This window comes from Coturnix japonica, chromosome 15, assembly GCF_054131305.1.
Source record: "Coturnix japonica strain WE chromosome 15, WE-NBRP24, whole genome shotgun sequence".
In the NCBI taxonomy this organism is placed as follows: Eukaryota; Metazoa; Chordata; class Aves; order Galliformes; family Phasianidae; genus Coturnix; species Coturnix japonica.
This window is the reverse complement of record NC_140677.1, coordinates 5448326-5476108: the sequence shown is the minus strand read 5'-3', so window position 1 is coordinate 5476108 and position 27783 is coordinate 5448326. Positions and strand designations below refer to the sequence as shown.

General features: G+C 43.4%; 1 protein-coding gene and 1 long non-coding RNA gene across 8 annotated transcripts in view; one reads left to right on the top strand and one right to left on the bottom strand.

The window, feature by feature from the left end:
- Window positions 1–15407, top strand: part of LOC107319997 (monocarboxylate transporter 2-like) — a 23815-nt gene extending 8408 nt beyond the window's left edge. For all 3 annotated transcript variants that reach the window (XM_032447235.2, XM_015875429.3, XM_032447234.2), the window contains 3 exons: window positions 6632–6775; window positions 10588–11472; window positions 13277–15407. In XM_032447235.2, the coding sequence (XP_032303126.2) occupies window positions 6632–6775; window positions 10588–11472; window positions 13277–13569 (1322 nt within the window). In that variant the 3' untranslated portion in view covers window positions 13570–15407. The remainder of the gene's footprint in view (window positions 1–6631; window positions 6776–10587; window positions 11473–13276) is intronic.
- LOC107319998 (uncharacterized) lies at window positions 177–27783 on the bottom strand. Of its 5 annotated transcripts, XR_001558074.3 has the most exons (6): window positions 25512–27783; window positions 23681–23777; window positions 21083–21246; window positions 20775–20970; window positions 16578–16732; window positions 177–15839 (listed from the first exon to the last, which is right to left on the bottom strand). It is a non-coding gene; the product is annotated as an uncharacterized LOC107319998 (long non-coding RNA). The 5 variants fall into 5 exon arrangements; XR_014934566.1 differs by lacking the exon at window positions 21083–21246; XR_014934563.1 differs by lacking the exon at window positions 25512–27783 and having other exon boundaries at window positions 23681–24121.

Sequence of the window (27783 nt, the reverse complement as noted above, 5' to 3'; positions counted from 1 at the left end):
CTGTAGTACTCCCCAAATCTCCAGGGTGCTGTTCATACATCTCCAAATTTCTACGGATATTAGGGAATCGTCTGCATGTTTTACAAATGTAGTGCAAAACAGTGAGCCACTTCTTGCAAACACAACAAAAACCAAATTGTTTCTGAAGCAAAAACCTTATTCCCAAAGCCAGGCAGTATTCATTACTCTTGTTATTTATTATTTATTGTTCTGAAATTGAAAGAAACGTCTGAAGATTTAATTCTGGAGATGCCCCACAACTGAGTCTTTTCTCCAAAGAAACTTTCTCCCAGAGCTTGTAAGTGCTTAATAGAGCATCAGCTATAGCAGCAAGCAAGAGACTGGGGAGCTGAAAGTCAACCGTTGACCTTGAGCATTTAATCCAAAATTTTATAGCTGTATTTTATTACATTGCTGGCATGATAAATTGCAGTGACAGGTTTAGAAAGGACCTTACAACATGCAGTGGCGTCAAGCTATATTAATAATGAGTTTGATTCTGCAGTTCTTAACTTAATCAAAGCTGCATATGTTCTTCTGATCTGGTCTAAACATCTTCTGCTACCAGAAGACCTCACCCATGTCTCTGTGCTCAACTCAGCTGCCTGCAAATAACCACAGCTCCAGGGCAGGAGGGGCCCCAACCAGTGGAGTTGGATGGTGTTCTGTGTGTCCTGCTGAAATACTGATGGTAGGGGTGTGACAGTTGGAGGATATTAGAGGTCTTTTCCAACTTTCATGATTCTATGGTTCTGTGTTTCTAAAGAGTAAATGGCTTATCCTTCTGCTTTAAGTTTGAGGGGCTGCAGTATGGTCTTTCCATCCCTTTTTGTAGCTAGACATGCATTGTTCTGCCTGGCTGTTTTGCACAGGCTAAAGTGAGCGGAACCCCCATGGCACACCAGTGTTACCTGCTGTGGTTGTGCAGACACTGGGGACCAGGCCCAGGTGCTCCTGCCATGAGCACAGCTCTACTGCATAGTGCTGTTATGCATCCTTCTGCTCATTATGGCCATCTCTTAGTGTCCTATCAAGGATGAGGGAGCTCCCCCCTGTCATTGAAGCACAGCATCTTCCCACACCGAGGCAGTTTGTGGAGTAGCAGCACCATTATCAGCATGGAATTTGTTAAGGAAACAAGATGAAAGATGATTTGACTTCTGTAATGGATGATGCCATGGATTCATATACTTCTCCTGACTCTCAGAAAGCACCCAAACCCAGCAAGGTCACCATGTATGTGCTTATATTTTTTATTTTTTTAAATAGCTCTGTTCTGGTTAAGAACAATAATAGCACTATAGGTTTGGGTGAAATATTTCTGTGTTCGTGGACTTCGTCACAAAGCTTTATCATTTTGTCCTTCGTTGGAGCTAGGAAGGTCACTGGGGAGGAGTAATAGAGATGTGATAGACTTAATAAAAACAGAGATTAATATGAACCAGAAGAAAGCAAAGGATTTGGGTTGGGGAATTGATAATGTTTTTCAGGCAGTCGTTAAGCCCAGGAGTAAGTTATAATTCACTCCAAAATGTGAAGTTAATGTGTGTGAAGGCTTCTTCCCTTGGCCAGTTCACAATGTGTTTGTGTGTTGCTGTAGGAAGGGGTGAGAGAAAGTTGATGCTCACCCCTCAAGAGGTGACTGCCTTAAGTTGCACCAAGAACGGTTCAGATTGTCTATTAGGAAAAAATTCTTCTCAAAAAGCGTGGTGATGCTTTGACACAGGCTACCCAGGGAAATGGTGCCGTCACTGTCCCTGCAGGTGTTCAGTAACTGTGGAGATGTGGCACAGAGGGTCAGTGGACATGGTAGGGATGGGTGGATGGTTGGACTTGGTGGTCTTAGTGGTTTTTTTCCCACCTTAAGGATTCTATGATTGCCCAGCATGCATATTCTCTCAGTTCAATTATGTAGGGCTTCTGGGATGTGCACAGAGGCTTTGGAGAGCATGCGAGGTAGAGAAGGAATGTAAAGAGGGCCAAGCAAGGGAAGTTAATCTGAAGGAATGAGTAGGGAACTGATCTGGAGCTGGACTTCATGATGGAAGGGATAAGAAGCTGTGGTTCTGCCAAAGTAAAAGCTTAGCTACAAAAATCATGGGAAAGAAATTCAGAAAACATGAAGCCGTGACCTTCTGAAGGTGAGCAGCTGTGATGTGCTGCGGTCCAACCCAGTGGCCCAAGGAAGTGTTGAGCACAAGCAGCTGCATGTTTGGCACCTGCCATGCTGTCCCCTTGCAGGAACAGTTATTTAATTGCCTAAATACAAAGTGACACAAAGGACCTTGGCTCCAGCCCTGATTTTGGAGCTTTTGGCCTGTGGCTGCTCTGCAGCGCATCAGTAGTGCGGGCTGGGAATTGAAATGCCAGGGCACTGATCAGATAAGATTGCTGGATAAGGATGAGGACGCTTTGTCTCTCTCAGACTTGGATCTTATCTGCTTTGTTCTTTTTCTTTTTTTTCTTTTAACCTGAGGATGCTGCTGTGGAAAATGGATATGTGTGTAGGGTCCTTGGCTTTCCAAGGATGTGTCTGGTGAGTGCACGTGCTCCTCAGCCCCTCGTGTTGTCCTGGCAGCCTGTTAATAACACAGGGCACTTCTTTCATTGCCTGGGTAATGAGGAGGCTGCTCTGCTACAAAGGCCTGGTACCCTGGTGGATAAATTACGAGGCCAATGGCAGTGTTTTTATCCCACCAAGGGAATGAGATTATTACTGAGGAAATTGCAGGCCTGCTGCTGCCATTGTTTTACTACTGGTGTAATAATAGGCTTTGGTTTATTAGTATAAATGATTTCCCTCCCTTCCTTCCAGCTGGGTACATTCCCTCCAGTGTCCCCAGTGACTCCATGCAGCCCCCGCCAGTCCTGTCCGGCTGAGCCTCTGTGCATTATCTGTGTTTTCACAGCAGATTGGAAAACATAAACTATCATCTGGGCAGCTCTGACCAACATCTGCACAGCCACAGCTCTTCAGAAAGCTGGAATGTGCATGCAGCCCTAGTGCTGGGGACACTGCTGCTCCCACATCTCCGCCCCACGAAGAGCGCACTTTGAAGCATTGCTGTTTTATCACCTGCACGGCCGTCACATGGTCCTGGTAGCAGAAATGCAGTATTTATACAGTGTTTGCACGGTCAGAAGGTCAGTGTTGTGAAACATGGGATAAGCCTGAGTTGCATAAAGGCCTCTCAGGTATGGGCTGCCTGAGCCTGGTGCAGAAATATTTCAGCAGCAGTTCATCCCAGCCAGGTTCCGCTGACAATGGGGAAAGTTGATGCTGTTAATATCTGGTCAAGTTAAGAAATGAAAATAAATCACAAAGCAGCCTTTACAAATGAGGAATAGATATGTGGTCACAAGTAAGGGAGAGAAGAAAGCTTGAAGTAGAATCCTTGTTAAAAATACATTGGTGTTTTGCACCAACGCTGGAAGTTTTACTGCCCATAAAAAATTCATAAGGCTTACTGAGAAAAACAGAAAAGCAATTCAGGTGTCTATTTCTTGAGCACTGTCACATTTGCGGAGGCTTAAGCCAGTCTGGATTGATATTTCTTGTTAAATGCTGCATCCGCCTTACATCCTGCCTGCCCCATAGTTCAGTGGCTCAAGAAGGAGAAATGACAAGAAGGCCTGGCTTTGTGGGGGAGTGATGGGGAGAGCCCCAGGTACTTTGCATTTTCTTCATGGTTTTACAGTCTCCTCTTCAGGGTCCTTTTCACTTCTGCAAACACAAAACTCAAGGTGAAAAGTAATTGGACAAGCTAACAAATGAGGCAGGGCTTGCGTGCTTTCCCAGCGGCAAGCTGCTGTGCTCTGCACACTGCCACGATCAGCCTCTGACATGGCCTTCCATGCCCCAGCTGACAGCCGATGGAAAGCTGTCACAGGTATGAGAAAGGAGAGGCTTTGTGCAGGAAGGGCACTAAACCAGGATGATTTATATGAGCTGGGGACAGTGTTCTGTGTGATGTCAGTCTTCCTGGAGCTCAATGGTCCCAAGCAGCATCTTCAGGGGATATATGGTGTGAACAGTTCTCTGGGTGAGATATGCCATCACTTCTCACTGTTGGCAGCCCTATGTCAGCAGCTTCATCCTTTTAATGCAGTGTGGTGTAAAGGAATGATTGAATCTTATCTCCAGCTTCCCCATTAGAAATTGCTGTGTGCCCCCTGCTGTGATGGGGAGGATGCTGGCTCAGTGATGCTGCTCTAGTCCCTATGGTGCCATGCCTAGGGACATGCTCTGCAGCCAAGATGGTTTTTGCTCCTTAGAATGACTTCTCAGGGACTCCAACAGCATTCCCATTGCAGTCTCGGCAAGGTCAGGCTGGGCAAATTTTGGAGGGGGGGGGGCATTTAGTCAAATATTTCTCTTGTTCTGTCCTCACCTGGCTCTGCAATTGGGAAACAAAATCAGCCCAACCCCTGTTAGCTCCTTGGCCAGGTGGGGTGGGTTGGAGGGCAGGAGTCCATGGTTCCTGCATGACAGGGCTGTGTGTGAGCAAGCAAAGGTGCCTTGGGATTGAAGTTCCCATAATAGGTTTGTGTGTGGTAATGCACAGCATCTTTATTCTTTTCATGCCTGCTGAATAACTGGTAAATGACAGGTCCTGTTTTTTCAATTCCATTCTGTTTCCAGATGCTGTCACACTTTTAATTTTTTCAATAGCTGCAAGCAAAGTAGTAATCTCGTTTCCCATTTCCCACCACTGCGGTCCTGGCTTTGTTGTTCCCTCCTCTTAATTCCTCTTGCTGATGTGAGCTATTTGATGGTCTCTCCAGCTCCCCAGAATGCTGCAGTCTGATCTCATGTCTGATGGCTGATCCCTATGAGCAGTGTGCTGTGGGTCCTGCAGGGCAGGAGCGGAGCATTGGCATCTGTTGGCGTGACACTGATGGCTGCAGACACCTGGGCAGGTTGGAGGTGCGGGTGTCTGTGATTTGTGCCCACACTGGCAGGGTTTGTGTGCTGAAGCGTGCACAGCTATATGACATATTGCGTGCTAGAGTTTCTGCCAAGAGATGGGACAGCTTCTAAAAGGCTGCTCCTTTAAAGCCTATGGACAATCACCTCTATATTTCTGTATGTCCAGATGACTTAAATTGAAGTAATTTGGAGGACATAATTTGCTTCAGTGCATTTAAAAGGTCTGCTCAGGACTGTTATGAAACCTTTGCCCTGTGAGCAGCACAGGGAGGTTTGGTTTCCCATCTGTTTGAGGCCATGTGTTGGATTCTCCTGTGTCTCATAAGGCATCGGTGCGGCAGATTCATTTCCTGCAGGCTGGGCACTCGTCATGACCTCTGCTGTGGATTCTCCAGTGTCTGGAAAGATTCAGAGCAGATGCCCTACTCCTGGCTTTCTTCTCTCCCTGGTTGCAGTTGGTACCTTCAAGGTCTTCAGCACCAGTGTGATGTAGGTGAACTGGTCAGAGTGCCCAAATGCTGCTGCTCATAAGCATGGACTGTGATCCCATAGGCTGTGCTGCTTGAGCAAAACAAGCTCATGGTCCCTTGAAGTTAAGGTTTCAGGGTGCAAAGGGAAGACACGAAGGCTGCTCCTAAGCTCTTGGCCATTCCCCGCGGGCACAACCCAGCCTGGGCTGATAGCACCTTTGAGACTAAAGCTCTCCACCCAGGCAGGCAAACAAATGGACTGATTATCCCCCTGTAAAACTGATAACACTGATGATAACAGATGAAGACTGTTAGCTGAAGGTCACTCAGACCTGCAGTAAAACCTGCCTGAGATCCTCCCCCCCCCCATTCAACTGCTCAGGAAAGCAGGTTGTTGTGTGGTTGGGACATTGCCTTCATGGAGGCTGCCCCAGGGGAGAGCTTTGTGTTCTTCTTAGATAACCACTCAGCAAAATTAGTTCCGCTTCGAGCAGGAGCTGGGACCTGAAACCTCCACAGTCCTTTCAACATCTGTGATTCTGATTTCTACAGGTCCTATGGCTAACTTGGGCTACAGTAAACAAGAACTTCTGCCCAAAGCCACCGTCTTGTTTCACTTCCTCTGATTTGAGTGCTTCCTTTTGGTATCTGTAGTCTTTGATAAGACATTTCTCTCTTTCATAATTTTGTGCTTTCCTAAACCACTTCTTTTATAAATACAAGACCAAACTGGTTCCAGAGAACCAGTTCATCCATCATCCCAAACTGTTTCTACCGACAGAGGCTGCTATTAAGAATTAATTAACTGTTCTGCTCAAGCTTCAATCCTGGTCAGCAGTATCGGAATTGCATTAAGTAGAGACATTAAAAATGCAACAGTGTTCATGATATCAGCCTCATAATATGAACCACTGCTTTGTGTGTGTGGTTTAGCATCCTAATAAATCATGGAGCTCCCGTGCTGGGGTTCTGTGTTCACCCAATATCTCTGTTTGCCTGCTGTAATGAAGTTGTTCATTCCTGAAGCAGGGACTGTCATCATCACAGCCACAGTGTGGCACAGGACACACTGCCATCCCCACACAGTGCAGATCAACTTTCTTTTTCTGCTCTTTCTTTCTGAAGTCACATTGGAAGCTGTCAGCGGCACCCAGGGGTAATAATACTGCTAGTTCTACCTGCCTTCTGTTGGATGCGCCCGCTTTGAGACCTTACTTCTCTCTTTTCTCAGGTCCCATTAGCAGCATTTTAGTGAACCGCTATGGCAGCCGACCTGTGGTTATCCTCGGAGGCTTGCTGTGTGGCATTGGGATGGTCTCAGCTGCCTTCTGCACCAGCATCGTGCAACTCTACATTTGTGTGGGCTTCATTACAGGTAAGAAGAAAGCATCTCCTTCTGACTAACACTTGAAGTTCATTTCTGATGGTTTGGGCATCCTCCTTTAGGCTAAAGACAATGGGAATGTGGTGGCATAAAGCTGACAGGGGGTTCCTGGCTTGTTGACTGCAGCAGCTGAGCTTTAGCACAGAGCCTGTTTCCAGCCTAGCTCCATGTCCCTGGCTGACCATAGCGTGCAGGGATGTATTCTTTGTAGCTGAGTGCTGTCAGCCATTGGCAGTGGTGAGGATGCCCACCAGTGCCCTCAGGTCCTGCTGAAGTCAATGCAGGTTGACTGCGCTCTGCCCAGGGCAAGGCAAGCCCTGGGTGCAAGTGCAGCTGTGAGGAATGCACCCATGCTTTGATAGAATTGTGTGTTACCTTCCCTCTGTGAGACATATGAAATGAAATTACAGGGAGTTGCTTTGGTTTATGTGCCATTTGTCCGCACATCAAGTTGGGAAGTCTTTATCTGAAAATAATATTCATTAGACGCACAACAATTATTTTTCCCTATTAAAGTTATCTTTTGAATTTTCTGTAGTGAAATATAAATCTCCATGTCAGAAACTCTATCAGGAGAAGGCATAGACCCAGTAGTTCAAAACTGGCTTTTGAGGTTTTAAGGTGTATGCTTTACCTGAACGTTCCCTAGCTCAGTGCAGACACATGAGGTGTTGATGCTCTCTGAACATGAAAAGTGTGAATCCATCCTTTAAAATCAATACAACCAGCTACTATCAAGGCAAATCAGGATGGACCAGTATTGCTTTATCAAATCTGCACAGTACTGAATAAACCTTCATGTAGGATTCCATCTCAAAATGTAGTGATACATAGATCTGTGTTATTCCCCACCAAAAATAACCCCAGCATCCTCTAGCAAGCTGACTAATGCTGGATGAGCTCGTGGAAACCATAAATTCTTGTTGGTAGAGCCTGGATATTTCCTCAGAGAGACGCACATTTTTCATTGGAGATGCCTTCCCTCCTGCATGCTGCATTTGAGGGTGGATGAGGTCTTAGCTAATAACCCATCATTTCCAGGCATGGTGTGTGTGCAGGAGAAGGAATATTAATTTGACAGAGAGAGGAAGAGGTTTGTAATCCTGCTAACGTGCTTGATGCCTCTAATTATGCCTGAAGTGCTGTTGTTGGTCAGGCCTAACATGGAAGCATTCAAGGGCAATTATGAAGCTGCCTGTTCATCACACGAGACTGTGTTGCTGCACAAGGAGAGAGCTTTCTGCAGGGGTGATCTGCTAAAAAGCAGCCTGTAAACATCACACACTTTCCAGCCTCCTTTCTGGACTGATGTCAAGGTCTGTGTTCCCAGAATGCCCAGGGATGGAGGTACAACTAAACAGTTGGTGCTGGGAGGTCTCCACCACAGTCCTGTGCCTGTGGCATGTTAATAGTAATCTCTTCTTAGAGGAGCAGAGCAGGAAGTGCCTGTTTACAGCACAGGGATTAGACAAGGCAATCTTGCTTGCTTGCTTGATTTTGTCCCCTTCCATTTGTATGCAGAACAGGAGCCAGGATCCTGTTGGATTGCTGTCAGAGGCAGCTCTGAAGCAGCTCTGTCCATGATAGCACTGAGCCGTGGGCTGCATGAGGCACTTCCCTGCATGTGCTGTAAAACCCAGGTTCTCTTCTTCACTAGTCGCTTGTTTCCTGGTAGCACTTAGACAAAGAAGTTGGGTGTGCAAGCTGAGGGTTTGGAGGGATGCCAGCCAGGGTGCACTGGGTAGATATTCAGGCACGTAACTTTTCATGCCTGAGGTAGAAAAAGCAGATTTCAAACGAGTCAATAAGGGCTGGTCTGATTTCCATTTAATCTCTATCAACAGGGAGATGCCTATTAAATAAAATAGAATCTAGGGTGAAGTACTTGGGAAAATGAAACTTGAATCTTTGCTTTAGCTCTTGAGGCTGAGCATTTAAATACCTGGTAGGGTCTTCCCTTTCTACTAAAGGAAAAACAAGATCAATAGCTGCTCATCTTACTTGTACAGCACCATTACTTCCTTCTGGGGAAGATGAATTTAATCTAGGGAAGGATGTTCTGAGGAGCACAGGCTTGGTTCTGTTCATACAACACTACTAGTAGACCTTTCTGTCATATTCTTGGGGAGAAAATGTGGTTGTTTGAGTAACAACTTCAATCATAGCAAAGTTACTGTAGTTTCAAAAAGCAGGAATAAAATGGAAATAAATATTTCCACCTAAAGCCAGCCAAAAGGTTAAAGTAAATTGAAATTCCAGTCAGCCAATTTGAAACTCTCCAAATTTAATTAATGGGAAGAGCATGATGTAATATTAAATTAGATTTGTCTGACTGGCAAATTAATGTTCATATAATAAAAGATTCAAGTTGATTATTGGCTAAGTGGGCAGCTGGCATCCAGTCTGATTTTCCTTCACCTCACGACATGGAATAGATCTAAGAAGGACTTTGTGAAAAAGGCGGTTCAATATTTGCATGTATCTACCAGTCTGGGAATATGGACTTTGAGCAGATTCTAATCTAATGTGCTGCATCTTCTTGGGTGAAAACAATCCCATTTCTGAGCACTTCCAGCTGTGCTCTCTCACAACATTGTGTTTTACCTACGCAGTTTTGGGGTCAGTCCTCCTTATAGGCATGAACCCCATCCCTTATAAATTAGGAATAAGCTATATTTCCTAATGACCTACCAAATGCATAGGTTCTCCAGAACCAGAAATTGGTTTGAGAATGAGAAATTGGAATTGAGAATGCGTTTCCTATCAAGGCTAATTTCAGTGATGACTTTTTGATTTCTTTTTGGTGTTGTAAACTTGCAAGTAATTTAAAAAAACCAAAAAACAGCATATCTGAGACTTGGCAAAAAAGCATAATTTTGTAAAACCATTCAGATTTAAGTTATCTAACATCAGTCAAATTCCCGCACCAGTTGGTTTCAACCCTATCACTGACTAATGATAGCATTCCTTAATTAATTTTGAGGACCTTGACCTTTCTAAATTCTCTTCTGTAAAGCAATATGCCTAATTATGTACTGCAGAGTTAAACAAACTAATTATATAGACTAATGAACAAGAAAAAAACCTGCACGACCCTATTTTCAGGATTCATGTTCCCCGGTATAATCACTTCAAGGATTACATTTCTGCTTTGTTCTAATGTGGCTCATTCTTTCCTAGATGATAGGGTGAAAAATATGTGGTATAGTTTTAAAGTGTCATTTTGACAGAGTTTTGCAAATTTAATTTTGTAAGGAAACACCACAAATCATAGGAATGTGTAAAAGAAGAGATTATCACTCGCTAGTGCTCTTAAATACAACCACAGAGCACTGAGGCCATCACTGCATTTGGTGTTTCTTTCAGATTTTAGCTGTGCAAGAGAAGCTGGATTGCTGAATTAGCAATGCAGATTTGTAATATCATTTACACATCTAAATGTAATAAAAATAAATTTTAATTAGAAGAAACACTCCACAGTCCGGTGTAATTGGTATCCTCAGTAGCTGTTTTGCTGTGTACTTGCAGACCTCTTAATCTCATGCATCAGACCCGGCTCCCTCACACCACCAACTGAGGAGCATCTGGGAACTCTGATGTGACATTTCTGGGCATGTCTGGTGCCCACCACCCAAGGAGGGAGTGCTGGCAGCAGTTTGTATGAGAAGGATGCGCTTTGGTGCTTAGCACCAGACTTTCATACTGAAGAGCTACTAGTTCTCCACCAATTTGCTTAGAACAATGAAGACACAATAGGTCTCAAAGCTTTCTTTGTACGTCTCAACTGTTTTTCTTTGTTTCAGGACTGGGACTCGCTCTCAACCTCCAGCCATCAGTGATAATCATAGGGAAATACTTTTTGAAGAGAAGACCTATCGCCAATGGCCTTGCTATGGCAGGAAGCCCCGTCATGCTTTGCACCTTGGCTCCTCTCAACCAGTTCCTTTTTGACAATTATGGCTGGAGGGGCAGCTTTTTAATTCTTGGTGCAATTTTATTGCACTGCTGTGTTGCTGGAGCTCTCTTCAGACCCATCAGTGCAGACAAAACCCCAGTCAAAACCCAAACAATTGAGGAAGGGAAGGAGGTCCTGAAAGAAGAAGTCACTAAAGATGCCATAGAAATAAACAGTCCCACTAACATCTGTACCAAAACAGAAGAGGCCAAAACAGAAGAGGAGGAAGAAAGGGACTGTTGTGAAAAGGTCAATAAGTATCTTGATTTTTCCCTCTTTAAGCACAGAGGGTTCTTGATTTACCTGATTGGAAATGTGCTCATGTTCCTGGGTTTCTTTGCCCCCATTGTTTTTCTGGCACCCTATGCAAAGCACATTGGCATTGATGAATATTCAGCTGCTTTCCTCCTTTCAATTCTTGCAATTGTGGATATGGTTGCCAGGCCGACCACTGGCATCATTGCAAACAGCAAGTGGGTGAGGCCACGGATTCAGTACTTCTTCAGCTTCTCCATTGCTTTCAATGGCGCTTGCCATCTTCTGTGCCCATTGGCTTCTGGCTACAAAGGGCTCGTCGTTTACTCAGTCTTTTTTGGCTTGGCCTTTGGCATGGTTTGTGCCATGCTTTTTGAAACTCTCATGGACCTTGTGGGAGCCTCCCGCTTCACAAGTGCTGTTGGTTTGGTCACCATAGCAGAGTGCTGCACCATATTGCTGGGACCACCCATTGGAGGTGAGTGTCCTTCCTCCTGCTTTCACTTTGCTCCCTCAAAGGGTTTTTTATGTAACTTCTTGCCAGCACAGTTTATAAGAAGTGATTCAAAACATCTTTTTTTCCTCTTCTTCCCACCCACCTTTCTTCCGCTGGTAACCTTAGGTAATCTGTAATCCAGTAATTCTCCTCTACCCCTTTCTGTGTAGTACCGGAGCTGAAGTCAACAGTTTGGGGAGTGACGGCCCTTACAGAGCCATTCAGTTCTTCATATTACTATATAGCTCATCCAGTGTGACAGAAGCAGCTGTATCCTCTTGCTGCCTTAGAGATTCATTAACTAATGACAAACAAAGAAAATACAATTTTAAAATGACCATTTTCTGAGCTACATAATTTTCTGTGTGGGAAAATAACTTAATGACCAGAGACTGCTAATGAGGCTAAAGCAGTACTATGTAATAATCAGTAATATTAGTTTTGTGGGGTTTTCCCTGCTACTTTAATAAGCAGCAAATTTATTGGTTCTTTGGCATTTTAATAACCTACTGCAGGGTTCTGCTTCAATGAACTAAGTAAATTGTTCCCAGTGTGTTTTATGGCTTTATCTTATTCTCAAAGGAAAAGAGGTAGGCTATCCTACTGTTGTATTTTCCAATACTCTACTCATTAAGACTCTCATTGAGATCTATTTAGGAGACCTCTAGGTCATCCTGATTAGCAGAAAAGGGGAAAAAAAATTGCAATTAACATTTGGTTGATGTTTCACCACCCACACGAAATACACTGTGCATTGAAAACAGCGTATGAAGACATCTAAGAGTGATTCAGGAAGAACCAGTGACACAAACCAGCTGAAAGTTACTCTTTGAGAGATCAGGAAATGTACTTGGTGGCCACAAATTCCCTTGCTAGTGTCATGCAGTGGGAGAACTAATCATCACCCTTAATTCACATTAAGGGTCAGTCAGGAAGTAATTAAGATCCCCCACTTTAAGAAGGAGAACATATTCCAAAAAGTCAGAGTGCAGGATGATGGGCCAGTTTCAAGGAGGCCGATCTGCACTGTGAATGCCAGGTTAGGAGTGTGTCTTTCTTTAATTAGGATCTGGGATGTTACGAATGGTCTGTGATGCTCCAGTAAGTGGGAATTAATGCTTAGGATCATAATCCCAATAAGATTTGCATTACATTTTGACATAATGGAGAACACTGACATTTCAATTAAGCTGTCTCCCTTCAATTACTCTGTTACTCCATAACAGAGGCATTAACCTTTCAAAGGAACCTGTCACATTTGTCTTGGCATTGAAATTATCTGACACTGAAAGCATCATCTTTGCTTTCCCTGGAACTAATGTTTTCCAGTTCCACATGGTGCACTTTCATCCCCAGATCACAGGTAGAAATGCAGAAAGGGCATCTGTGACCAAAAGCCGAGTCCTCTCTGATGTTGGAGAATGACCCATGGTGGAACAAATTGATGAGTCATTGTCACTAGTCTGAGACCAGAAGCAGTGGCCCGGTGCCATCTCACACACAGCTTTCAGAAAGCTGCCACTATCCCGTTCCACTTTAATATACAGACTTCTGGTGGTGTTACCTACATCAACGTTAACTACCCACAGGCTGTAAAGTGGAGTATGTGTGAAGTATTTGTGGGATCAGAGCGCTTAGGGAAGAGATCAGAAGTACAGAGAATGTTTTATTTTATCCTAAAGTCACAAGGGTGTCCCTTTATAGATAGGAACTGATAATACAATAGTATTTCCTTCATCTCAAAGTTTCTTCTTCTTTTTTTTTCTTTTTAATATGTCTCTTACAGGAACACTCATTGATACCTTTGGGGACTATAAATATATGTTCATTAAATGTGGGGCTGTGATGGTCCTGGCAGGAACGTTCTTGTTCATCATGAACTACTATAATTACCGTATGCTTGCCAAGGAGGAGAAGAAAAGAAAGGCAAAAGAAGAGGATACTAAACCCGTAAGGACAGAAAACGAAGGCGGAAATAACTGGAACAAAGAACACGTACAGGATGGACCTGAGTTGGAACCTCTGAGAGAGGAACAAGAAGGACTAAAGAAGGAAGCAAATGGCATAAATGAAGTTTAAACCTGCTCTCATGGGCTGAACAGGGAATTACCTCCATGCTGCTTATGTTGGCACTAGCAGTGAAATCACACCAGATTTTTAAATTTTGCCCTGTACTTTGCCACGTGTCTTAAGAGAAGACTAGAACAGAAACGAATTTAGTTTCTTATAAAGTGCTGGGACACACAGAGCTGTATCCATCAAAGGATCTGAACCATTTTTCTTCAGACATTTCCCATTTTCCAGAGGGCCTGTAACCACTACCCTACTATCATTCCAAGTACTATAGCTCTGTTTGGTGAAAAGGGCAATGACCATCAGGATCAATGCTGAGCCCTTCCACCGGCTTGTATGGGCTTTGCATTGAGCACTGTGGTGGCTGGATCTACTCACCACGCAGTCTTTGACTCTTTGATTGCAGCATCAGAGTTACCCCAGGAATTTGGTACCACCTCTATCTTCTGGAAAAAGAAAATAGACAATATGTTCATCTTAAATACAGGAGCTAGAGCCAACTGAACACACAAGGGCAGTACATGCCTGCGCTGGCAGCAAAGCAGCCTGTTCTGTGGCCAGAGTATGCTAGAAAGGAGCTGACTTGGGTTGGCTCATGGTAGCTTGACCATGGACTTCCTCAGGGACCTCTGCAAGTAGCAAAATGGCATTTTTCAGGGGGAATACACCAAGCTAATATACTGCAGGAGTTCTTATTCTAGGTCATTTGTCTGTGCTGGGCAGAAACTTTTTTTTTTTTTTTTTTTTCTTTTCTTTTCCCCTAAGAGATCACATATTACTAACCAATAACTAAATGCCTTGTCGTTTTTAGTTTTTTACAGCACCCTGGTGAAGCAATAATTACAAGCAGTTAACTGTACAAATGAAGTACTGAGAAACTATGGGCATCAAGTCAGTGAATAAAGCTTAGACATGCCACAGCTGAAATGGGATCCATTGCCCTGAGTCAAGAAGCTTGCATACGGAAGAAAGCAATCAGCAGCTGAGGAGGGGAGCTGACAGGCTGCCAGCTGAGCACAGGCATCCTACTGCTAGAAAATAGAAAATACCAGCAAGTGTGCATTAAACCACTGCCTGCCTCCTTTGTGCATTGTGCTACTTAAGCATAATGATTTAAAACACTGTCTTAGAGCTGAAACTTTGTGCATCCATCCTGGAGGGAATCTGAACACAGCTGCCTCCTCCCAGCTAGTCACCATCCCATTGCTGGTGCTGCAATACCTGGTGGCCTCATGCTGTCCTCCATGCTGCAGGAAATACTGCTTCCCTGGGTCAGTGTTGCAGAAGTAGAGCTAAGGCCATGTAGGAATCTCTCCTCCGCTGGTGATAATGTTGATCTGGGTTCTGACAACAAGCACTGATTCATTTTGTAATAAGCGGCCATTGCCTGAGAGCTGTGGATGGTCAGCATGGCATCCCATAGCGGAATCATGCATCTTTTTGAGTTTAGCTCCTAGTGTCCAGGTAAAAACAAAGACTTCAGAGGCAAATGACCCAAACCTGAAGGTAACAGCTGCCCATAGAGCAGCTATCACCTTTCTTTGCTTCAGTGGAACCTGTAAGTGATCAAAGAAAGTCTTATTTTTCCTCCCATGTCTTTATCACCCAGGAGATGTATTTAATTATCACTTACATACATGCTATGAAGAACGACTTGTAAAAATCTTTCCATAGATACACTGTCCTCTTAAATGTAGATTGCTCATATCTCATAGAAAAGTTCTGCAGTGAAACCTTTCATTCCACTGAAGAATAATGGTCTTTATCTATTGACTGTGGTAGGACTTGAATTTATTCCTTATATTGCATTTCTTGGAAAATAAAAACAAAATTTGTAAAACACACTTAGCATTTCGTTGCTGTATTTTTCATATTCCCTATTTCTGTCAAATTTATCTATGGATGTTTGGTAAGAAAGGTGTCAGTAGGAGGGCCTGAACATTTTCTAATATACCTTCTGGATGCTTTGAGATGCTTAATAAATCTCTTCTAAAAAAAGAAAATAATAATGAAATTATTTGACACTTACTCATTATAATCCATAGGGCAACTCTGTCCTTCTGTTTGGTAAGTACTTTATCCTTGTAGGGTTTCTAGCCTGAGCTCCATGTGGTAAAGCAACTCTGATTTGCAGCCTGTTATCCCAGGGCTTACATCAGGAACTCCTTACAAGACAGTTTCTCAGATATTCAGATATTTTCAGTGACTCGAGCCAGTTTGACTCACATGTCCAGTTGCAGGAGCCCACAGTAAGTCTGAAAGTAGGTGAGAATGACCTGGTGAGGATTTGACAAGATTATTTTCATATCTCACCACCAGGTCACATCAGTTAATTCTAGGAACAATGACCCAGATCCTTCGCTATCCTCACTGCAGGAGCTAGTGCTAAAGCTCTTTGTCTAAATTAAGCTTTTTAGGTCATAGAACATCACTGAAACAGATAACATTTCTAATAGAAAGGCTTTGTTTGTTTGTTTGTTTAGCTATCTTTGAAAATCCCCTGGAAGAGAAACACCTTTGTCTTCTATATTAAGCATCTACTTCATTTAACCCACACAAGCCCCTTGTCATAGAAACAAGTATTCTTTATCACATAGGAAGCCAGACTATCTTAATGCAGTTTTGGAGGTGAAGGCTGTTTTTCAGGTTGGTTGCCTGCCTACTCCCTGTCACCCTATCTCCTGTTCCCACTGTGGGTTCAAAGTTCAGATCACAACATATCACTGATCAATTCAGCAAAGCAGTGCCAAGTAACTGTGTACTTTTAAGCACGTGAATAGCTCCAGAAATGCTTTGCTGAATCAAATCCCTTGGATTCGATACCTTGCAGGCTTAAGATACAATCCAGGCTTGGAAAACTCTCCAACTTTCCTAAGAACATTTTTTAGTTATTAAAAATGTTTGTTGTTATATAAAATATCCATTAAAAAGAGCTCTCGTGAAGGAGTAGAAGCTGCCTGCGCATCTAAAATAGTGATTTGGAAGGCAAATTGGACATAACACAGTGTACTTACATGCATTCTTAGGCCTGGAAAGCACCAGTGTAAGCAACTTGAGGTGTGAATATTGTTCCCGGGGTTGCCAGGGCTTCTACAAGAACCTGTCTGTGAAGCTGAGCCATTGTTCCCCACAACCAACAGACCAGCAGCAACACAGCGCTCAGCACAGCCTCAAAGGAAAAAAAATGAAGCATCAATTTAGCACACAAAACCCTGCCACGAATCTCTAGGTTATATAGATGTGCTTGAAATATGGAATTGTGTTATTCTACATGAGATTATTCAGGACGGTTCCCATGGCAGCTGACAACAAATTTATTTGACTGCATTCAGAAAATGCCCAGTAGACAATACAGGTGCATTCAGATTATATTGAGGAACGAATTTAGAAGATGACTTTTGTGCCCTCCACAGCAACAGTGACATTGACTATGAAAGAGTATTATTTAGACTTATCAGAACCACGTGAGAGTGTTTTGATGACTGACATTCATATCTGTCAGCAGAGCTTCCCATATCAGCAACACAGCTCTGAAACAAAGATTAGATCTGCCATCAGCTTTGGCACTTACTGAAGTATTGCTACACTTCTGTATGTATATATACACATATATCATATAAAAATGAATATATATGAGTATGAAACCTTCAACGTGACTACTAATTACAGTTTTGAACTGAAAATACTTCCTCTTTGCTCTCCTGTCCTTTATTCTCTCACACAACACCTTACCTGCACACACTGACTTCACACTGATCGTGGCTGTCACAGAGCACTGCATTTCCAAAAGCTCATTTGCCCTTATTTTGGCATTTTTGAAGCTCTATAAACTCAGTAACGAAAGAGTTACAAACCATCCTTGAGTTAGAAATACAAAATTATGTGAAAACATAAAGTCAGTGGCAGATATTTGGCCAAAAGTGCAGTAGCTGTCCCAGATGCCCCAGCTTTGCTGTTTTTGTAAGCAAAGGACCCTTTAAGGCTTACTAAAATCTCTCCAGAAGTTTGCATTTAGCTAAATTAGTGTCCCAGCCAGTGATGTGGGAAAGGTTAGGGGAGGTCCCAGCAGACCTGGATATATTTTCAAGTCTTTTGGTGAATACAGCTCTGTTTTACCTCTGTTTCTGACCTAATGAGGTGCACTCACCCAGCAGATTTCAGAACCACAGAATCACTGGGGTAGGAAAAGATCTCTTAGATCATCTGGTCCAACCATTCACCTACCACCAACATTGCTTCTGTCTTTCCTGGTCCAATTCATCAGTTTTTGATGAAGGGAAGGTATTCATTCATCAGAGGTATTAATTCACCAGAGGTCTAATTCTGGTCATTCTAGATCTAATTCTGACTGAGCTCAGACACATCAGCCTCCTTTTGCATCCTGCATTCCCTTTGATGTGCAAAGCAGAGTCGATCTATGCCCGCTGTTAGCAGCTGATGCACTAATACCACTGCAATGAGATATATAGGGACAAGCACTTCCCTTGTACTGCAGGCCTTTTTATCCCCTTCCTGGACAGATGAGATTCTTAAGTAGTTTTTAATCAGCATGTAATCAGCCCCAGCCATTAGTTATGCCATCTGATCGCAAACATGACTCCAGACAGAGATCCTTAGGATATCTAGGAAGATCCATGCATTATTAAGTAAAACAACCACAGACTCAACATATCACCCATTACTACTACATATAATAAGTGCTTGTTGAGCAAACTTGCCAAGTCTAATTAACTTCCCAGCAGACTACAGTGTTTTTCTGGTGGCTTTTTTTTTCCCTTCTTTTCTTTCTGGCACTTGTACAAGCCTGATGGAAACCACATCAGGCCTGCTCCTGCAGAGTGAGAGTAGGGAAGGAACCCTGATGTGCTTCAAGCTTCCAAGATGGTCTGTATGTGCAGATGCATGCACCCACATCCCAGCCTCAGACACACCAGAGGAAAAACCCACAAGCTGAAGCCTTGCACCGAGGGGCTGCATTCCCCAGTGACATGAGGACAGAGGTCTTAAAAGACTGTGAAGTTACTTGAAAGTGGAGGCAAGAGGGATCTCCATGGCTGGGCTCTCCCTTCATAGAACCATAAAGTTTGGAAAAGACCTCTAAATTTATCTGCTTCAACTGTCCACCTACCACTATTGCCCACTAAACCATGTCCCTAAGCATGACATCTCCACATTTCTTGATCATCTCCTTTCTTCCAACCAGGACAAAAACATGATAACGTTATTTCCTAGCTTATGAGTAGGGGGGATGATTTGTGATTTCCCTTTGTACTTCCTCTTTTGAAATCTATTAGCATTATTCCTAAAAGTTAACGTAATGCTGCAGTGGGTAATTATGTGGAAGGTCTTTCAAGCACACATGTTCCTGCATAAGGTGTTGTGTTCTCCAGAAAGCCTGTCAGGAGTCTGTCTGACAGAAGATCTCATGAGTTGATACTGGAAAGATGAATGAGACCTCATATCTCATCCAAGAAATTAATAAGGAAGACTGTGCTGATTAATTAAGACCAGATGCAAAACCTCCTTGTTGCTGTGGAGGGTGGGCTGTAGCCATGTGGGTCTACCCCTACAAAGAGTGAAAACTTCATCTCTATTGTGATATTTAAATAGCAGAAATGCCATTTCTCTGGAGAAAATTTGGAGACCTCTGGACCAACGGGATTGCTTAGAAAATCCCAAACACAACGAAGGTTAGTGTCATCCTATCACTGAGCTCAACATTTTGGAAAACAGCCCTACAGTTTAGGCTCATCTTCTCCTCTTTTCCTTATTATTAGCAAACTATTGCCTCTTTTTTCCCCCCTTTTTTTCTTCTTTTTGAACAGGAAAAGATCACTAATGTTGTGCCTAGAACCACACCGACTTCATTTGCTCAGAAATGTGTGTCCTCTGACCTACCTGTCAAAGACATACTTCAAAATACAGCGTTGTGTACTACATTACAGTACAAAACACAAAGGACAATTATATCATAATTTCAACTTCCAGCTAGAGAAGATGGTAATTACACACTATTCAAATAGATGTGCAGAGAAGTAGCTTTGTAAGTACAGTGTAACTAAGCTGTAGCTAATTTACTTACATTCTGAAGTATATCTAAAGTTAGTAATTATGGCCAGCACATGATGAAATACGAGCAATATACTTACCTTCACACAGTGTATTATTTTTCACCCGTATCTATCATGAACCTAGATATTTTCCAGGGATTAATGATAGGCTGTGAAAAGTTGATAGCCTGAAGTTCAGCAGAGAGCCATTAAACTGGCCTGGTCATTAATCCCTGGAAAATACCCTGCACCAAGGTTGTTATAAGGTGAATATGGAAAATAACTTTCCACATGTGTTGACTTTTAGTTTGGCTGTGATGTCTTTGACAGCGTGAAGAAGGAACACCCCAAACATGAGGGGCTCCCTCCCCCTGGTGCTGCATGTATCTGATGGTATAGAGGATGAATGCTCCCTCAGCCCACCTCTGTACATCACTGTGGGATGTCTAGAGAAGACCCTGAACAAGCAGGTTTTTTCCTGCCTTAGCAACAGCTGTTTGGCAATATTTAGATGTTAATTTTAATAAACTGAACCTCCATTTCCCTTAATGTGTAATTCCAGCTTCTCTGAACTGAGAAACAACAGTGGCAGTCAAGTAAAAATGCCCATTACTGGGGAATGTGTAAAAACACTGTTTCATCAGTCATCCTGCTCACACGGTTCTCTCCCAGAACTGAAGTTGGTAATGAAAGTAATTTAACACACATCTATAATTAATTTACTACATTCTTCCTGCTGATGGCAATCATCTTACCTAGCAAAGTTCATGAAATTGATCTTAATGCATAAAAATAGAGATGAAAACATATTCAAGGCATCTAAATGTGGTGGACTTCTAAACCTGGAGACAGTTCAGATCTGTTTGGAGAGATGTGCTGGGGCTCATTCAGCAGGAGCCATAACCTTTGAGCAGTGACTGTGGGTGCAGGGACTGGGGGGAAGGGCCTTCCCCTGGACACAGAGGTGAGGTCCTGTGTTGTGCAATGTGTGCAGTGTGGGTTCAGAGGTCTTGAACAAGAGGACAAGCTGCTGGGCCACAGCTCCTACGCACTATTTGAAGGACAGCTCAGGGCAACACATAGAAAATCCAGATGTGTGGACGTGTGTGAAAAAGCAGACCTAGAAAAGCAGAATAGCAAATCAAAGCATGCATTCATCACCTGTAACAACTATACGAAGTAACGATTCCTCAGCAAGGCTCAGTAAGAGGCTCTTCTTCCATGTGCCATGTTCCTGAACAGTGGCGTCAGGACATGCAGGACAGGTATTGCTGGGGAGGGGGTGTGGACCAGGTTGAAGATGTATCCAAATGGGCATCCAATTGTCTCCAGCAAGAGGCAGGAAAAGCCAGCTTTTCTGGAATGAAAGGATAATATGAGATGATACTCACCTACATAAGGAGACTTTAGAGGTGAGGTAAGTGGGAGGAGGATTAAACTAGCACTGGATACTGAGAGACAGAACAAACCCACGCTTCCTATGGATTCCCACATCCCTCAGCATGTGATGTTAGCTGTAGAATGACCAACGCTCCCAATAGCATATGCAAAACTCTCTTGGATAGACTGTGCTAGGTCAGTTTGAAGGAGTCTTAGTTGTATCTTCTTTAATCAAAGGAAGGTGATGCTTTATCTGGGGGAAAATAAATAAATAAATCATCATCTGTTTTAGATTATAGTGATGGACAAAGTAATTTCCTGAATAACTTCATAGGCTTTTCTCTCAGGATACAGGTTGGACAGGATGATCTCAGAAGTCTCTTTTAGCCTCGGTGGTTCTATAACAAGCAAAGCTTGCCAGCAAAGCCATTAAGCAACAGTTGCCAACAGAATATACAAAACAAACAGCGCTCCGCGTTATTCAGAGGCTGAAACCAAACCAAACCAATCAATCAGGGTCAAATTTCCACCCTGCTCCGAACGGGTAGCCCCGCAAACAGCTCCGCTGTCCGCTGTAAACGGAGGTGCAGGTGGGAGCTCAGCGCGGCCGCTAGAGAGCAGCCTTACCCCGCTCTTTCTTGCTTCTTGCTGAAGCTTTTACCCGTGGATGCGCAGCGCACTTCCAGACTCCCCCTTGCTCCCCCCCCTGCAGGTCGACATTGCCCTCAAATGATGCCGGGTGAGAACCCAAATGGGTGAATTTGCAAGTTCCTCTCCTCAGGTGCTGGAAAAATTTCTCCTCCTGTTCATCCCTGGGAAATGACTTTGGAAAACATAGAAATGCATCCAGAATTAATTTCTTTATTAATTCTGCTGAGACTTCTGTTATCATGGTTTTCTAGGGCTGGTGGTTGGCGTACACAGCACAAAAAGGCTGTTTTGCTACCAGAAAGGTAAAAACCAGCTGGCAAGAAATCCAGATCCTGGTATTTCCATCAAGATTAAAAGCCCCAGATGCTGATGTCTGCCTGTTAGTGCCACAATGAACAGGAAGACTCTCTGAAAAGCTGAAAGTGGCAGCAGGTGGGTGATGGAAACTAGAGTGAAAAGAGGAGCAGGTCATCAGCCTCTGACACCACATCCTCCCTACAAAATGGGACCTGGGAGTCAGCAACAGGGTGGGAAGAAAGAACACAGAAAAGAACAGGGTGGGAACAGTGCAAGAAGCTGTCATTACTGCCCAGACTGAGAGCTTATTTCCCTCTTCATGCACAGCATGTGGGCACATGGAATTCTTATGCATTCACTTAATGTCACCACAACCCCTGTGACTGCAGGGGAGAAGTGTGGGCCCAGCACGATGATACCTGTTGTCACATGCACACATGCACAGAGGGTTTTGAAAGAAACATGGCAGTATCTGAGAACCTCATCTCTTTCCAAGAGAGAAAATAACCAGGAAGCCCTGGAGCGAGTCCCAAAAGAGATGTCACTGCATTTAATGTGTATTTATGCAGCTATTTAGAGGCAAACGAGCAGCAGTGATTATGTATAGAATAAAATGGAACAACAAACTGAGACTCTTTTAGTTTCCGCTCTATCTGATTAGCCAGGAAGAACAACAGACTGATGTGCTCTGAACAAACAGAAACAAGTCTAAGTGTTCCATCCTTGGGGGATTCATTGTTACTTCCTGGATGGAACTAAATGGGTGAACAAAAGAGTTGTCTCAAACCAGCCCAGACACTTGGCAGCTGGGGCTGAGCATCCCTGCTGTGCACTTACCTGGTGTTGGAGATGTTGGGACTTACTGGTGCCACTCCTCTGCTCTGTGGCTGAGGAAAAGCCATCAGTTTAGTTTTAGCTCAAACAGCAGCTGCTCTACAACTGAGTGCTGCAATCAGTGGGAACCGTCACACAGTAAAGGGCTGTGGCACAAAATAAGCCTCTCCTAGACACGTTTAAACACAGAATATTGAAGAACATTCAGCTCTATAGAAGAGCTGAACCTGACAGCTCACTTCTGCTCAACACTGTGAGGTGCCAGCTGGATGCTGAAAGAGGGGAAACCTTCACTAAGTAGCAGTTTATAGTGATCTCTCCCCACCTTGCATGCAGCTACCAGAAACAGGGTATCCCTGACACAACTGACACTGTAACAGCGCAAAGAGAGCCTTTCAGAGCCAGTGTTTTAAAGTTGTGCACAAGCACCTTGCTGGACACACAACACGACATCTCAAAGTCAACGTCACCAGCCCAGCTCCGCTCTCACGGGGACCTTATGGGTGCAGAGAAGTGGTGAACTTGGGCTGGGCAGGAGCTGCTGGAGGAGCAATTTGAGCTTCACAGTTTCATCCATCTTAGGTATGGAGTGTGGGATCATAAAGCACTAGTAAGCATCATTGCTCAGAGCACCAGGTGCAGTTACCACGGCTTAGGTACTTCACTGAAGGATAGCATGGCTTGGATAAGTGATAGAGTGGCTGGAACAACTCCTTCAGTAATGAAGATTACAGTTTGGTAGCTTTCTTTATGCAGCAAATATCCTACACCAACAAAGTTCCCTGACCTAAGTAATAAGTAACACTACCAGAGCAGGCAATAAGACTGCATGGAACATATACTTCATGAACACACAGCCAAACAAATCTTGCATACAGTGAAAGGTCAGGCTAAAACTTATTTACCTTCTGTGCTTTGCAGGGCTGTGCTGGTGCAAGTACAGTACGGCAGCAATTAATCCACCACCTCCTTTCTTGCTCCATGGAGAGAAAGCAATGCTGCCTGTGAGGTAGGAAGTCTGAGTTATACCCTAAAACCTGCAAAACAACTGGTATATGGCTTAATAATGAGGTATCTTGTTGCCTTATCAAAGCATAGGACACCAGCTCCCTCAGCACTTTCCTCTATTAACGTCTCCCTTTTTCTTTAAATGTTTTAATAATATTCTTTCCATTTCTCAGTTACTTTTAAAATGGGATGAGAAAGTGAGTTTTCCCCACAAACCATGTTGTGCTATAAACACAATTACAGCTGTGCTTAGGAAATTTTTAAATATACTCATTGACACAGAATGGGAAGAACTACTCCTACTTAAGAGTCAATGGTATGATTTTCAGCCTGGAAAAAGATCCTGTTTTATATATATATTATTTATATATTATATAAATAATAAATAATAATAATATATATTATTTATATATTATATATAAATATTATTTATATTTATATATATATATATATATGTAAAGGTCAGCAGCATAATTCATTGTTCCTTTCTTCTCATCAGGGAAGATTCATCAGAATTAAAAATAATAACAATAATAAAATAATCTGTGGCTTCTGCAAACACACTTCAGCAAATTTCTAAATGAAGAATGGCAATAGCTTTAGAAAGCCTGGTATGGAAAAGGTCATTCTCAGAAAGGAGTGCTGGTAATGCAAAAACTGAGTGAAACAGAAGCGACTTAATAGAATATGTCAGAAAGGACTGTTCAGCTGTGATAATAACAAGGCTTCTGCATTTTATTATTTTTTAGCCTATATTCCCAAGCAAGCAGAGCTCACACAATCACACTGCGTGTGCCGCTATGCGCCTCTGTCTGTTCCTTCTGAGTGATTTTTGAATCCTTTGAGCTGTCTGCACTGAATTTGAAATGGAACAGCATTCCAGGGGGAACTGAGCTCCTTACGCTCTTGCTCCATGTTCAGATTTCCATTCAAACTGATGCCAGGGTAGGCATCATTGGCACAGGTTGGGCAAAGGGAGAGTGAACCCAGAAGCAGTGCTGGTAATCTTGGCTTGAGGAAATGCCTGTGTTGATCAGAACCTGATATCCTCCACTTATCCTCATCCCTTCCCTGGTTCAGCTGTCCAGCAAGGTTTTCCATCAGCCACATTTGGTGGTCTTCCCTTTGTGCATTTATCCTTTCCTAGTCACCCTTGCAAACAAAAGCACACACACCACACAGACTATTTTATCTCTATAATGCACACCCTATCATCTCAAATGAATGCACCAAGAAGGTCAAAGTATTCAGCTTGCACTGCACATCAGCACCAGTTATGTGTTCTGACAGCACCAGATGTCAGCTCCAAAATGAGCTGCATCTGCTCAGTAGTACACAAGGAGCGATGTATGGCAGGGCGAGACCAGGATCCCAAATGGCCCCTTGGCAGCCCATGCCTGGAGCAGTTCTTCCTGAGGGGTTTTTGGGACAAACTTCCCAAAATCATAGATCATTAAGGTTGGAAAAGACCACAAAGAACATCAGATCCAACTGCTGATCTATCCCCTCCATGTCCATCAAATGTGACCCTCAGTACCAAATCTCCATAGTTCTTGAACACCTCCAGGGACAACATTTAGGACAAATGCTGTAGAGCAAAACATTACACATGTTAACAGCTTTAATGCTACTTGTTCACAAGTATTAAAAATATTCATTCATTTCAATAGCCATGACATTACAGAGTGATTTCTTTCCCCCTTGTCAAGACCCCAGGTAGCATCTCACCTCCAAGAGCTGTTTCCATGGGCACCAGGGGAGAAGCTGTGTTGGTGGCAGCAGCCCAGACAGAGCAATTGTCCTGGTTGGCACCGCTAGAGTTGTGTCCCTTCAGAAGCTTGGGAAATACACTCTTGCTGAACATAATGAGGATCATTTGGCTTATACGTCTGTTTGCTTTAAAAGGTAAAGGCACAGAATGTTTTCCTTTCCTCCCTTGCACATTGCACCCGACATGATAAATCTTAGAACAGTAATGAGAACAAGTTAATATGGGACTATATTTTCTCTGCTCATAATGAGCTTTGTCATGGAAATGGATTGATTTTATGTCACTTTCTGTTCTCTTTATAATTTTTATGGGTAGAATGAGGTAGCAAATTTCATCTCTCATAAATTCAACGTAGCCTACATAACTCACTGTGTATTTTGGCCACCTGTTTCACTGCTCCCCTCTTTGCAGCCTGAAAAAGAAGGAAAACAGCCAATCCTTCACTACCTGTAATACTGATAAGGTGACAGCCATTCGGCCCTGCAGCCTTGGCATCTCTCAGTTGCTGCTCCAGATATGCCTTGCTCTGTTTCTCCAGCAGCTGTCTGAGTTTCTATTACATACAGATCTGGCCCCTGGAAGCCAAAATGGATCAATAATTTGGACCCAAAATAAACTGGTACACAGTCAGAGGATAGCTCATGTCTCTGAGACTTGTGGCCCACCACAGTACAACTGCAGATTTCCGTAATAAGAGCAGAATACGTTGCTTAATGGATTTGGGAGTGATAATTCTTAAACAGAAAAACTGCCCAGTAGAAAAATAAAGCAGAAAAATTGCAATTCTGCATTTTATGTGATAAATACAATGGGAATATGTGGCTGCTATTGTACAAACTGAGTTGAGGAGGCCAAGCTCCAGTTTTGCTTCCATTATGGATTAACATCTGGAGATAATAGTTTAAAAGGCAATATTGCCTTGAAAATCACGCACAGACACAGCTTCAAGTCACTGCCTTGGCTTCATATTCACAGCTCACTGGTTTTATGCTTCATGTTTGCCTCTAAATTATTCATCTTGAGCACCCTGTGTTGCATTTTCTTTACAACATGTCACAGTGGTAAAGGGAGGAGCAGATCCTGCAGGAGAAGCAGCTCCCCTTACCCCTGCTTTCGAGATTCAAGTGAAGTCTTTTCCTACCTCCTTTGCTCTGGTGAAGCCTAGTGCTGGCAAGTTAGGGTCCCTCTTCTCCTCTCATCACACCTGTCACACTCAGGTGGGTATGAGGAGTGGGCAGGTGTGCACACAAGTACTCACAGGGCACTGAGTGCCTCAAGCTGAGCACAGGAAATCAAGCACATTCCTACTTCAGATCCTCTCCAACCTGCATCACTCTTCAAATAAAAATTACTCAGCACTCCAGCAGCTGCTTCTGCTGCCTGGTGGTTGTACTCCAGAAGTAATTCCAAACTTATATCAGAAATATAAGATCAGGATATTCTCCTGAGCTCCCACATGCCCCATCAGGATTGGCACCAGGACTGGGAACAGCTGGCAATGCAGAGGGATGGTGTTGGGAACAGACCATAAAGTGATACTATTCCTCTCCCATCACACTTTCACTCTTTAGGGTAGCACATCTTCTACCAGCATCCCATAACCATTGAGATCCACTTGCTGATGACAAAGATTCATTTTTATGATGTTAGGCAGAAATTCTTTACATAGAGGGTGATGAGGCAGTGGCACAGCTGCTCAGGGTTGTGAGTGCCCCAGTCCTGGAGGCGTTCAAGGCTGTGGATGGGGCACTGGGCAGCCTGAGCTGGTTGGTGGGTGGCAGCCAGTCCAGGGCAGGGGGACGGAACTGGATGACCTTTAAGGTCCCTTCCAACCTAAGCCATTCTATGATTCTGTGAAATGGGAAAAAAATAATGGTACCATAGTAAGCACTGATTTAAACCCTCATTATTTAAGTTTCATTATTGAAGTACCTAAGTTCTGGAGAAGGAGAAAAGCTACTTCAGCTATTGAGCAATGCCAACATATTCACAAATGAGTATCAAACAGGTTTCTGAAGCCTGGAAATTAGCAGCCAAGGGTTTATCTGAAACTCTTGCCTTGAGAGAGTCAAAGAGACAGAAAGAAAGGCATTCGCTTAGGTCCTGTGATAATAATATTAGGTTTGAATCTCTTTTCCTGCCACATCACAACTGAATCAACACAGGGAATAAGAGACTTCTAACTTATAAACAATGTATAAGAGGGAGATCTGAGTGCATTACACATTC